The 13,508-nt window shown below is 40.5% G+C and overlaps 1 protein-coding gene across 1 annotated transcript in view; it reads left to right on the top strand.

The window, feature by feature from the left end:
• The window catches only part of SMS (spermine synthase), a 44,243-nt gene extending 33,768 nt beyond the window's left edge, over positions 1 to 10,475 (top strand). Inside the window, exons 8-11 of the mRNA XM_004435195.3 lie at positions 2,634 to 2,748; positions 3,605 to 3,684; positions 8,357 to 8,472; positions 9,961 to 10,475. Coding sequence (XP_004435252.1) covers positions 2,634 to 2,748; positions 3,605 to 3,684; positions 8,357 to 8,472; positions 9,961 to 10,000 — 351 coding nt within the window. The 3' untranslated portion in view covers positions 10,001 to 10,475. The remainder of the gene's footprint in view (positions 1 to 2,633; positions 2,749 to 3,604; positions 3,685 to 8,356; positions 8,473 to 9,960) is intronic.
• Positions 10,476 to 13,508: the final 3,033 nt, after the last annotated feature.

Genomic DNA, 13,508 nt, shown 5'->3' with positions numbered 1-13,508 from the left:
TAAATACCTAGGAATAAATTTAACAAGAATGGTATTGTGAGACTGATAAGAATTATGTTAAGATCTTATTGAAAGACAGCAACTGAAGTTTGAATACATGGAGAGCCATTAGTTTCTTGGATAAAAATATCGAAACAATGTCTGCTTCTTTCTAATTATAAGTAATTCCAATCAGAATCCCAAGGGGGTTTTTAGAATTAGACCAAATGATTTTGAAGTTCATTTGTAACAATAAATATCTAAGAACAGCCAAGAAAAAAAATTTTAAATCACAGTGAAGGGAGATTTGCGCTCTCTCCTGTTTACTCTAGCACAGACATCAAGTAGGAAGTATGATGTTGACACGGGAATAGACAAATAAGAGGAATGGCGTAGAGACGTGAAGACGTGTGAATGTGTATTCGTACACAGAGCTAATATATGGCCCAAGGGGTATTTCATTTCCCTTGGGAAAGGGAGATTTAGTTGATAAGTGTTGCCAGCATAATGGGCTGTTGATCTGTGTGAGAACCAAGTTAGCTAACCCTAGAAGCCATAGAAAAATTAATTTCAGATGGCTTAAGCTCTAGATACAAAAACTAATACATTTAGGAAAATTTAGAATATTCAACCTTAGGAGTTGGGAAACCTTTTAAAGAAAGACAAGAAACCCAGAAACTGTAATGAGAACATAATACCATAAACAAAGCCAAAAAACAGACTGAAAAAATACCAGTAACAGGGCCTGTCCCGGTGCCATAGTGCTTGGGTTTGCATGCTCTGCTTCGGTGGCCTGGGGTTTGCAGGTTCGGATCCCGGGCACAGACGCACACACCGCTCATCAAGCCATGCTGTGGCAGCGTCCCACATAAAGTAGAGGAAGATGGGCACGAATGGTAGCCCAGGGCGGATCTTCCTCAGCAAAAAGAGGAGGATTGGCAATGGATATTTGCTCAGGGCTAATCTTCCTCACCAAAAAAAAAAAAAAAAAAAACAAAACACCAACTAGTTAACAAACATGACAGGAAAGTAATCCTTTTAGTAATATAAAGAGCCCCTACAACTTAAATTTTAAAGATTAACTAAAAAAGGTGTAAAGGATCTGCACCAGTACTTCTCAGAAGACGCAAGTCAACCTGTGAACTTATGACAGGATGCTCACCCCTCCCTGTTGGTGGCCCAGGAAGTTCATGTGAGAACATTAGCAAGGGACTTGACAAAATAGGATGAGGGACAACATCCAGTGCTGGGAATGATGCAAGGAAACAGGTCCTCTCATGCATTGCTTGTTGGCACGTGAATTGCCATCAAAACTAAAAGCTAAAATATACGTGCCTTTTGTCTTGGTAACCCCATGTTTGAGCGTCCAGCCCACAGACAGAAAGGCATCTATACAAGGTTATTTATGGCTGTGTTTGTAGAGGCTAAGGCTTGAAGAAGATAAGAGTAGAACATTTTTAGTGGAATGATGTATTTTTTAAAAACATCATTACCGGGAATGATGGTAGGTGAAAGTTTACAAGTTCAGATTGATATGTGCGATCCTGGCTTTAGAAAAGAGAATGTGCATTTGTGTTTATTTGCAGAGAGTGTTTATAAAGAATCTCGATGAGCATAGGGAAAAGCTCTGAGCATATCAAACGGGATTGAACGTAGATTGAGGGCAGCTGGGGTGTTAGTGCCTTTTCTATCTTTGCGTGGTTGCACTTGAATGATGCATTAAGTGTAGCAAGTTGTAAAACGTTAGGACGGTAAGATCCAGTTTCTTAAATTGTGACTCTGAGATATGTGTAAGAACATTCATAAGAAAAAATCTGGAATAGTTTATCTTAGGGAATTGTGGCAAACTTGATTCCTGACTTGTTATATGTGAATTTTTTTTTACATGAGCATATATTTTGTAACTAGAAAAATAAAAGACAAGGAGAATAACTCTAGTTCTAGTGTCTAGTTCAGGATGTTGCCTAGAGCCAGATGGGTCCCCAGCGTATATCTTAAGTACTTCAAAGATAAGGCAAACCCCAAACTTATTTCCTCTATATACCGTAAAAGATCTGTGTGAGAATTCCAGCTCTTAACTGCTGTACTCCACTCGTCAATAACTGTGATTGTGGGAGCTGGTGTTTATTATCTGGCTTCATTACCAGCAGTATTTGAAGTGTTAGAGAAAATTGAATAACCATAGGTTAATAGTTTGAGGTAAGATGCAAACATAAATCAGTAGAAAACGAAGTCATTCAGTGCTTAGTATAAAAGAAAAAATGTAGAAGAAAATACAGATAGTAGTAGGAGAGGCAGTATAGATTAGAGTCAAAAGTATGAACTTGGCTTTCAGATAGATCTAGGTGTACTTCTTGGCTCTATTTCTTATTGAGTGCCTTTGGGCATGCTATGTAACCTCTCAAGTTTGTTTCTCCATTTGTAAAATGAGGATAATAATAGTACCTGTAGAGTTGTTTAAATGTGAAGGCATGTAAAGCCTGTAGTAAGCGCTGAATTTTAGCTCTTACAGGCATGGGGGGAAGTCATTTTTGTTCATGTGGCAGGTGCTGTGGATTTCAGCCCCAGCTTGCATTTTTCCCCTTCCCCTACAAGTGTTTAACTACTTCCACATGTGTTGGCTCACCCACGTCTTGTCCTGTTCTCTCTGGAAGGTTCTAATAGAAGACTGTATTCCAGTACTGAAGAGGTACGCCAAAGAAGGGAGAGAGTTTGATTATGTGATTAATGATTTGACAGCTGTTCCAATCTCCACATCTCCGGAAGAAGGTAGATCTGTTTTGTTTTTAACCAAGATAATGTTCATGGAAATGTTTTTCTTGGCACCCTGTGAGAATGAAAGGCTCTTAGAGATTGTCTAGTTAAGTTCCTTCATTTTTGAAAGGTAGTTAAATGGAGGCCCTCTGTGGGAAAATGGCTAGACTTGGCTTTGGTCAAATCCTGTTCTGCCACTAAATAGAAATTAACTCAATCATTTGAAATACACATTAAATAGAATGACTCAAAATCACATCAAGACGTTAGCTCCTTTGATAATTTATTTACATGGTGATTTTTAACCTGTACTGGGACAAACTGGTGACCTTTCTAAGCAACAGCACAGACAACTCCCCTTCTCAGACTGCGCGCTCCAAGTCATTGCTGAGTGGGGATTTCAGTGTTAATGTTTTTCTCTCTAATCTTGTCTTCCTGCTGAGTTTGCAGACTCAGGGCCCCCACCTGATGACCCTTGCTGATCCTTGCAGTTTCTCTCTCTCTCGGGATGTTGCGGCTTTCCCCCTTACTTAAAGCTGTTGTCTTTCAGATTTCAACCACTGCCTTTGTGTCGAATCTTTACTGGTATTGTGAGAGCAGTGCTAAGTACATGCGCATTTGCTTTTGACCTTGCTTGCGTGTGTGTGTGTGTGTGTGTGTGTGTGTGCGCGCGCGCGCGTGCTCAAGACACACCCTGTGTATGACAGTACATTATTGTTCATGAATAAGCTCTCGAGTATTGGGTCTTAAGCTCATGGCTGTTTCTTTCTTTTTTGGTATTGTTGAGTATTAATGTGGATGTTTGATTTTAGATATTTCTGATGCATGCAAACCCACATTTATAAAACTTAATTTTTTTTTTAACATCCAGATTCCACATGGGAGTTTCTCAGACTGATTCTTGACCTCTCAATGAAAGTCCTGAAGCAGGATGGGAAATATTTTACACAGGTAAGCGACTCAACTGTTTTTTCCCAAAACTCTCAATAAAAATTTTGTTTTGAAATTTGAATGCATATTCTTGAAACTTAGGTCTATTAAGGGTGGAACAGCATAATTGGATTGTGTTCTTGCAAGCAATAAGTTTGTGGATAGCTGTCCTGTTACCATACCTGATTTCTCACCCTTGGCTTTGGCTGTAGTATGAACTGTTGCCACCAGATGGAGACACAGGCTGTGAGATTTTTTTTTTTTTCCTCCCCTCATCTTCGAGGAGATATTCAACATAAATTTCATAAGCTGCTTTGGCTGTAGTATGAGCTTCTGCCACCAGATGGAAGAAAATTGTGTTTTTCTCGTTTTCTAGAGGATTCTTAATTTTAAAAAGAAAGTTTGAAGTTTGTATTTCTTGATATATAAAAAATATATATATCCCATTAAAGTTCTTAACAAAATTCTGAAAATGACAGCAAAAGCAGCTAATTGATGATCCAATCTCTTTACTTGGTACAAAAATCCCTTGATTTCATAAGCAGGAAGATGAGCACTTAAGTTAGGTAGTATCGTACTCTGGTCCCTGTAATGCTTCAGCGTTTCAGGGGAACCCCCCCACCTTTTTTTTTTTTTTTAAAGCATTAGTATATTTAAATGTCAATAACTAGTAGAGAGGTCTTAACTTTATTCTCCTGGGGAGGCATTTTCAAGCAGACCCTGGCCAGTTTGAGATCTGAAACTAATAATGCTGGAAACAACTTGGCAACTCGAAGAGACACCTTGAATTAGTCTCCAGCCTATCCTTCTCTTCCCCCTGCATGTAAGACCACATACACGGCGAGTAATCCTAGACCTTGCACTTGGAGAAAGTGTTGGGAGGTTTCGAGGAGAACAGATAACTGTCTATGGATTTTTTGTCCTGATGTTTAGAAATGATTTTTTTTTTTTAAACACATTCTAGACTTGAGTCTTTAAAGCAAGGATCTGCAGACTATGGGCCAAATCTCACCTACTGCTTGTTTTTGTAAGGTTGTTTTTGGCACACAGCCCTGAGCATTTGTTACGTATTGTCTGTGGCTGCTCTCACGCTACAGGGGCAGTGTTGAGTAGTTGTGATGATCTGCAAAGCTGAAAATAGTTTCTGTCTGGCCCTTTACAGAAGAAGTTTCCTGACCCACGCTTTATAGGAAATTTACAATGAAACCTCAAACTTTAAAGTTGTCTTATTCTTATAAAAGCAACCTAAATTTAGTGAATTGGTTTTTTTTGTGAGTGGATATTTTTCAAGCAGAGCATATTGATAGAATTTAGTTGTTTTTTTGTTTCTGCAAACAGAATGAAATCGCATGCAGCTTAAGTTGGGGAAGAATGTGAGGCTCTGGGATCTTAAGAGAGACTGACAACAATTTGGATCCACTGCAAACGTGTCAGTTTGTAGCAGACAACAGGTGGAGTTAGGAAGACAGTGTGACTGTTTGCTTTTGTTAATATTTGCCTGATAGACTGCTTTCTTGGGAAGGTGTTATCTCAGCATGAAAGAGGAATAGAAATGCTTGCTTAACAGATTACCACAGCCCATTCATAAATATTCGTGATCCAGGCTTTGATAACTTGCCTGTGCCAATCGACTTTTACCAAAAATCACATTTTATATGCCCAGGGCTGTGCTAGTTTCCAAGAGTTGTCCAAAAGATGTATTAGGACATGTTTCCTGTCCTTGTGTTCATTACAGTTGGAAACTCAGGGCGATGTCATAATACCGGGGGATCACGTACATTTGGTGGTTGTGTGTCACATGGTGAGATTCAAGGGGACCAGGCGGGTGTACGCCTTTGAAGAAGCAGTAGTAGGCGAGTCAAGAGCACAGAGTGGTTTGACTCGGGATGTGCTGATGTGTTGCCACGCTAATATTTTTTTCAACTGCCTCGTGATGTGCTCAGGAGATACCGTTGATTCACACCTGACCCCCTTCCCTGAGTGTGTGGCTTAAAACGGGAGTAAGGTTCAAGATGGGTTGAAGATGTTGTTTTGCCTGTTACTGGGTGATTGACAAAAGCTAAATATTCCTGCCTAAAATTGCTTGCATCGCTGTCAAGTTTGTAATGTCACTAGTGTCACTGTGGCTGCTTGAAGACAGCCTTATCAGCGTGCCACAGAGCTGGGGAAAGTGTCATGGAGTGCGTGGGAATTGAGCTGGCTCTGGTGAGCCGGGGGAATTTGAATCCAGGGCGGCGTTGATTTCAAGGGACTAGAAGCCAGGTCATGGAACTTGTCCTCCCTCCCTTCTCTCCCTCACTCCCCATAAGAAAAAACCTGGAGGTTATTTGATATGTAGAAAAATATGCATGCGACATTCACGTAAGTTATTATGCAAGCAAAAGACTAACTCACCCCCCACCCCAACTTGAGAGCTGGACGTTACAGTACCCTTGACACATCTACATTCCTCCCTAATCTCTGTCCGCCTTCTAGAACTAATCCCTCTTTAGTGTTTTTTCCTATTCCTGTGCTCTTCTTTATAGATGTTTCACATATGTGTGGTTTCCTAAATCATTATATTGTTTCGTTTAGCTTGCTTTTGTACTTGATAAAAATGGTGTTAAGGATATATTCTTCTGGACCTATTGTTTTGTACATTACTGAAATCATACATGCTAACCGTTAAGTTTAAAGACAATACAGAAATCTATAAAGTAAACAAGTGTCACCTACCCACACCTAACATACAACAAGGAGAACTTTGTAGAATCAAAGCTGCTGAATTGGGATTTATCCCCTAGAAGTGCCCCCCTCTTGCCCCATTATTCCCATCCTCTCATCCTTTATAGGTGCTTAATTTTTTGCGATTAGATTCTTGTTTTGCATCTCCCATGTGTCTTAAGAGAAGAAAAATATATTTCCATTTAAATACACAGGAAAGTGAAATGGATCATTTACTTTTTTTGGGTAGGTCTCTATTTGTGGTGAGGTTTTTTTTTTTTTTTAACTTTTTTCTTTTTTAGACTGCTTTTTGACAGTGTTAGGGAAGTTTCAATTTGTTCTTCCCCATTTCCTTACCACATTCTCTGTGAGGAGGTCCTCCCATATCCCCTCTAAAAAGAGAGCATGGTGTCAATTTTAAGATAGCAAGGAAAACCATTGAACTGTGTACCTTGGTGGCATTTTCATTCTATAGCTTCCCAAGTGGTGATGTGTTCCAAAAACAACCAGGCAGTGTTTTCTATTTGTGAATCTTAAATTACATGTGTGGTGTTGATATACTCTCATGGTGAACTTGATGTTGAAACCAAATTATATACTGGTGAAGGGCACTGTGGTCAGGTCCCACTGCAGGACCCTAGATGATGGGTTACTCAACAGGCTGGCCCTGAAGGACGACGTCATGCTGAGTGAATGTGCTAAGTTAAAACTGCCAAGGCCAGCTCAGAATAGTTCTGTCTACCCACTTGCCCATAGCTGGCTGGCTGGTTGGGTTTGAAATGCCGTTCTCAGGAATGCTTACATCACAGGATGCCTTTATTTGTCAATAATTTTCATCTTACATTGTACTTGGCTATTTTGAGGCAAATTGACAGGGAAGTTCTTAAGAAGAAATGGAATCAGCACATATTCAGTAGACTTCCGAATGTTAAGAACTTTAGAGGTTAAAAGGAAATGGGTGGCATTAAAATACCCATCTTATTTTCTAAACCTGTTGTGAAAAGCCCGTTGGGGAAAATTGTGCTAAAATGATAAACCCTACCCCAGATCTACTGAATGAAAATCTGTATTTTAACAAGATCCCTCATGATTCATGTGCATATTAAAGATTAAGAAGCACTGCTGTAGAACTAGGCAGATACTAGATCCATTCAGCAGCTCTACTTTGTCTTGGCCAGCATCTGATTCTCTTCACCTTTTTTTCTTCGTGGTTAGAGTGGCTGCTACAGCTCCAAATGTCACATCTAGTTTATAGGCTGGAAATAAATTGAAGGGGCGGGTCACTGTTTCTCTTTGTCCAGAATCAAAAACTTTCCCAGCAGCCTCCAGCAGACTTCCACTATATCTCATTGACCACTCCTAGGTGCTGGGAAGGCTGCAAAAGTGGTGGCAAGAAAGGGAGAAAAATTAGAACAATGAAGTCAAGAGAAAATGTTTGATAAGGAGTGGAACTGCAGAATGTCCTAAATAAACTTTTGTTCTCTTATGCCTTAAAATAAATCACAGATTTTGGGGGAAACAAGGGGGTGTCAATATGGTTCTGTGTCAACATCTTAGACTCTTATGAGGGTCATAGATTAAACCATTCTGGAAATCAAGAACATTATCTTTTTGATGCTTCATTCTCAACACAGTGGTGACTGTTACTGGGAAAACTTATTTTGAATGGGTTATGTGTATGAATCTTTGCTAATTGCATGGTGTTGATACAATGACTGTCACTAATGAGAAATTGGTCTCACCGCTTTCTACTGCTTCATACTCTAATAATCTGAAATGGCTTGGTAAATGAGGTAGAAGGATAATGAGCTAATGGATCTATAAATAGAATTCGATGCAATTTGTGCAAGTACAGAAGCCTTATCTCGTTTTCAAAGATGAACTTCTCTCTAAAGCTAGAATTGTTCTCATTTATTAGAGACCTTCAAATGAATGAAGGGCTCAGTAGGACTCACGACTGCCATCGTTTGCTTGTCTTTCTTTGATTTAGGGGAACTGTGTCAACTTGACGGAAGCCCTGTCACTCTATGAAGAACAGCTCGGGCGCCTGTATTGTCCTGTGGAATTCTCAAAGGAGATCGTCTGTGTCCCTTCATACCTGGAATTGTATCCTTTGACCATATCATTGTGTTGCCAGATCAGAACACCCAAGTCAGTCCCGTGTCAGTTCAACATTTAAAATCCCAATAATAAATGGAATTAGCTCTGTAGTATATAGGGCCCTGGTATTCAAACGTGGCTGCACATTGGAATTCCCTGGGAGCTTTAAAAACCATACTGATTCCTGGGTCCCACCCTCAGAGATTCTGGGCGGTGGCCTGCTACAGCTCCCCAGGTAGTTTTAATGATCAGGCACCACTGGTTCTCACAGGCGGTCCCCAGACCTGCAGCATCACCTGGGAACTAGTTAGATATGCAAATTCTCATTCCCCACCCCAGCCTGCTGCCCAATCGGAAACACTGGAGGTGGGGCCTGGTGACCTGTCTGTAACCAGCTGCCAGGGGACTGCACATCAAAGCTTTAGAAGCTCTGGTCAAAAACCCCGCACTAGCCGAGGCAGGCAAAAAGACTGAAGATACGCATTCTACTTTGATATTAAAACTATCCTACTTCAATATTAGTTTCTACACTTCACTTGATTCTGATTTGCAGTAGAAATTGAAAGCTAAAAATAATACTGGGGATTGTAAAGTTAACGTTGGTGGTGTCCATTAGTTCCACTTAGTAAAGTTAGTCCAGAGAAATAAGAAAACCTGGAGAAGAACTGGAATGACAGCATTGTCATGGGAAATTTAAAATGCCTTTCCCCCTTCTAATAGGCAGTCTGTAGCCTCCAGACAAAAGCTTCCTTACCCGCGGTGGTCCCCGGTGCCAGAAGTTTTCGTTGTGCCTGCTGCTGGCCTGAGGTGAGGCCCGGGGGCCCTGGCAGGCTCTGACAGAGACACTGGCCGGAAGAGCCCCCGGGAAGGGAGGTGAGGAGGGCCGGGTGCTGGCTGGGCGTCCACGTTCTTCCACGGCCTGTGGAGAGCTTTGACACGTCTCCCCCACCAACTGTCCACTTCATCAGGGTTCTCCTCGGGAGCATTGTTTACAGTCAGGTCTGTGTTTCTATGCTGAGAGATTTTAGTAATCAGTTGGTAACATTTGGAGAAAAGGCTTTCGCACTTTGGCTCCCCCTCCATCCTTCCACCTTCTTTTCCTTCTTTCTCCCACATGCTTCTCTCCCCTCCACCCCTCTGTCTCTCCCATCCCCCTCTCTCCCTCCCACCTCCCCCACATCTCTCACCTCCCTCCCACCCTTTCTTATATTATTCCCTAAAACATCTTAGAGACCTTGGAAACAGTAGCGTTACCTGAGAATATTTCTGTCCCTTGAGCCTTTTCTCAACTTGCCCGCCACCCCCCTCGTCACAGGTGGTGGGCATCCAGGCAGTAAAGTGGCCTTGTTTAAGGAGCCTTCATTCTCATTACCACAATTGCTCTAAGCCATGAAGCTTTCATCCATCTTCTAATTTATAGACGAGCAAACAAATTTTAAGTGATGTCTGTTCTTCCTTGAATTACCTGATCTTCTTCCTTGACTCCTTGTCCAGGTGGGTATTTTACACTGTTTGGAAGAAAGCTAAACCTTGAAGATCCATGTCCCCGAATCATGTGTGCTGCAAATAGCCTTCCTGACCTTCACATGCTGTACATGACATCGAAACGCGTCAGGCAATTGATTGTGAATTCCTTCAAGTTTTCTTTTTTAATAATTATTTTTAATTTAAAAAAGCAAATGGAAAAATGTATATTTTGATGAGCTAGGGTGTTATTTTTTTGAAAGTCAGCTGAAGGATGATTAGACAGCACAGCGAAGGCTGCTAAATGCACTGAACCCCTAGAATGTGATTTTTGTTACTTTTTTCTGTGTGGGCTTTTTTTGTTTTTGTTTTGGTAGACTTTGAATTTGGTTGTTTGGAGGAATGAATATCATTCTTTTGTTCTGGAGGGAAGTTCTTGATGGTGTTTCTTTCCCAAAAAATTGACTTAGATATTAAAATTTGGTGCTTATAAGAAGTAAAAAAAAATGAATAGCAATGCTTCGATTAAAATTACAAATGAGAAATTTCCTGTGTCTGTTGTTTTATTTCAGCCAGGTCTCTTCTTTCTCACTTCTGATCTCACAGAACAAAGGTGTTGCCTGGTCTTTTTTTAGCTCTGTTATATCGCTGGGTGCCATTTATCTCTTTATAATAGGATGGCCTTAGGGCCTTTTTGAACTGAAGTAATGACTTCATTTACCACTGTGGTAAATGATACACAACCTATTACATTCACCAGTTCTTCATTATAAAATTGACCTGAGGATAGGAAAAGATTTGGCCTCACTGTAAAGTTGAAAGTCAAAAGCTTATTTCTATTTCTACTCTTACTGGTGTATTAGATGTGGAAATAAAGATCATTTTAGATTGCTGCTGTGAAACTTTTTAAGATTTTTGGATGCGCAGAGACATGATCGTTTGTGGAGAGGCCCACAACAGGAGCAACTTGAACTCACCTAAGGAAGTACGTGTAACTAACAACTTGGTAGTCTGTGTGTGGGTTACAGTCTACGTGAAAGGTGAGGTTATATTGACTTGGATCGTTAGACATCATTGAGTTATTCAGTTGTTTTTATAAAGGGTTTATGCTTTATCAGTGGAGTGATTCATTTAGGGTGAATTTGCAGTAAGTAAAGCATTAAAAATGAAATATTCAGTGTCTGTTTTGAGATAGAATTAGTGTCAACCCAGAATATTCTTCCTCCCAAGATAGGCTCATGGTATCTAACAGAGATTCTTTAGAAATGAGTGTATGCTTACTTTTTTTCTTTTTTATTAGATTGGCATGGGAGGAGAAAGAATAACATTAGAATTAAAGGAGTTCGAGTCCTTGTTGGAACTAGATTGGCCATCAGCAAACATTTTTCTTGTGCATAGAGGTTAAGAACGGCTTTGGTAGACGTTAAGAATCCTACCCACCCTTTAAACTCTTCTGTAATGCTTTGCAAAGACTATGTATACTGTGTAAGATTAAAGGTGATGGTATTGTTACTGTTAGAACACCATTTGGGGTTAATAGAATTGGATTTTTTCCATTTTAGAAAAGAAACCAAGTATATCTGGTGTCTGGATATGGTGTTATTAATATGTGGGCATGACTTTATAGTTGAAGACTAGCTTGAAGCCAAGTGTAAATCCACCAGTGAATCTGGTGACACACAGGTCCTGCCAAGAGCTGAGAGTTAGACATGAGGTGGATCAGGTTGTCCCAGACCATGGAAGATGCATTCAGGTGAGAATAAGGGATGTGGTATGGGAGGAAGAAAGGAACGGAAATATTTTTTTGGGGGGTTATAATGGTAAATTCTGACCCTACTCATTTCTTTGTATTGGAGAAAGGATAATGTTTGTTTTTGAACATCTTTATAATTGTTTTAAAAGTATGCAAACTGAACTCCGATAACTAAAAACAACCTCTACTTTGGCTGCATTTTCAGGAAATGTTGTAGGATCTAAGCATTGTTACTTTAATGGCTGTAGTGTTATATAGTCTCTATTATAATCTGAAATAGAAATACTGTTGTATCATACAACCACTCTTTAAAGACAAGACAAATATGGCTGCAGTTTAAATTCCATTCAACGCATCAGCAGATATCAAGAATTGGTTTATTAAAGGAAATTCTGCTTTCTCTTGAAAATGTGATTGAATATTTTAAAAACTTGATTAATGGTGCTCTGGGCTGGAGGAAGGCTAGGTTGATAGTGTTTTTACTGGGCTAGAGCAGTGCTGATGTCAAAAATGTGCTGGGGCTGGCCTGGTGGCATAGTGGAAGGTGCTCCAACTGTGGGCCTTCAACCAGCTCTTTGTGTTCTAAGCACTTTGTGTACTTCAGCTGAACTTGTTTGTTCTAGTGAGACTCTGAAGGAAGCACTGTGTTGATTGACATGGTGGCACGAGCTCCTTACGCAGTCTTGGGACAGACTTCGAGTAGTAGTGTTCTGGAGGCCAGCAGGCAGCATTATTTGATACGAGCTTGTGGCCTTGAAGAAACACTTAACCTCCTCCTAGTACCCTGTTGAGTGCTTTTTTATACCAAATCTTTTACATTGCTGTGCTTTGGGTTAATAAACCACTTCCATTTATATTAACTTGCTCAGTCTTAAAATAGCTTTGTGAATTTGATGTTAATATCACTGAGTAGACCAGCAGTCAAAATTTGAGATGTCCTGGGGGTCCCATGGCTAGTAACTGAGTCTAGGTTCCAGCATCCTGAATTGGCTATCAGAAAGCCTTCATCAGGGGTTCTTTATCTTTTGTACCTTGGACGACTCCGGCAGCCTGTGAAACCTGGGAGCCCCTCATCAGAAACATGTTTGTTAACACATAGAGTAGATACGATTATACGGAAACAAGTGACCTTGTTTCTCAAATTTATGATTTAATATTTGTGCTTTAATAACGTCACATAGCTGGATCTAGTGGTGGGTCAAATACCATAATTTTGAAGTAATAATGAGTATAAATATAAGATCTGCAGCCACCAATATATGATTGGTTGACAAAGTCATAGGCACGGCCAGTACTAACATGCTTTGTCACCTACGGTCATGCTTAAAAGAAATGCTAAATTTCTCTTAGAGGTTAGTGAAAATAAAGATAGAAATGTTTTCCTATCCAAGTTCAGGGACACACACAATTCTGTCCATAGACCCCAGGTTAAGCACTCCTGATCTACAGTTTTCGCGTCCATTGTTTCACCTACTTAGGCAGTGGGGAAGGGTAGCTGGGTCCCTTCACCCTGTTGTCAGAACCCCAGATCAATCCTGGCAGATCACTTCTCGGCCAGAACTATTTAAAATCTCAATTACCTAGTGCTGTCATTCCACTGATGTCTGCTTTACTCGTTATTTCAAAAACAAGAAATAAAACGTGGACAAGAAATAGCTCAGTGCTTCTGGAGAGCTGTCGGAATCCTCTTGGATGGATTTCCTCGGGAAGTCAGTGCGAAATGTGACTGGACAGGTATGTTTATCTCCTGTACCCGGGGTCCTGGAGACACCCTGGCCAGCTCATTAATGCAGACGGTGTCCCTGGGCGATAACCAACCACGTGG

This window comes from Ceratotherium simum, chromosome X (assembly GCF_057802395.1).
Source record: "Ceratotherium simum simum isolate JZ-2026a chromosome X, ASM5780239v1, whole genome shotgun sequence".
Lineage (NCBI taxonomy): Eukaryota > Metazoa > Chordata > Mammalia > Perissodactyla > Rhinocerotidae > Ceratotherium > Ceratotherium simum.
The sequence above is the reverse complement of the archived record's forward strand: the minus strand, read 5'-3'. Positions and strand labels throughout refer to the sequence as shown.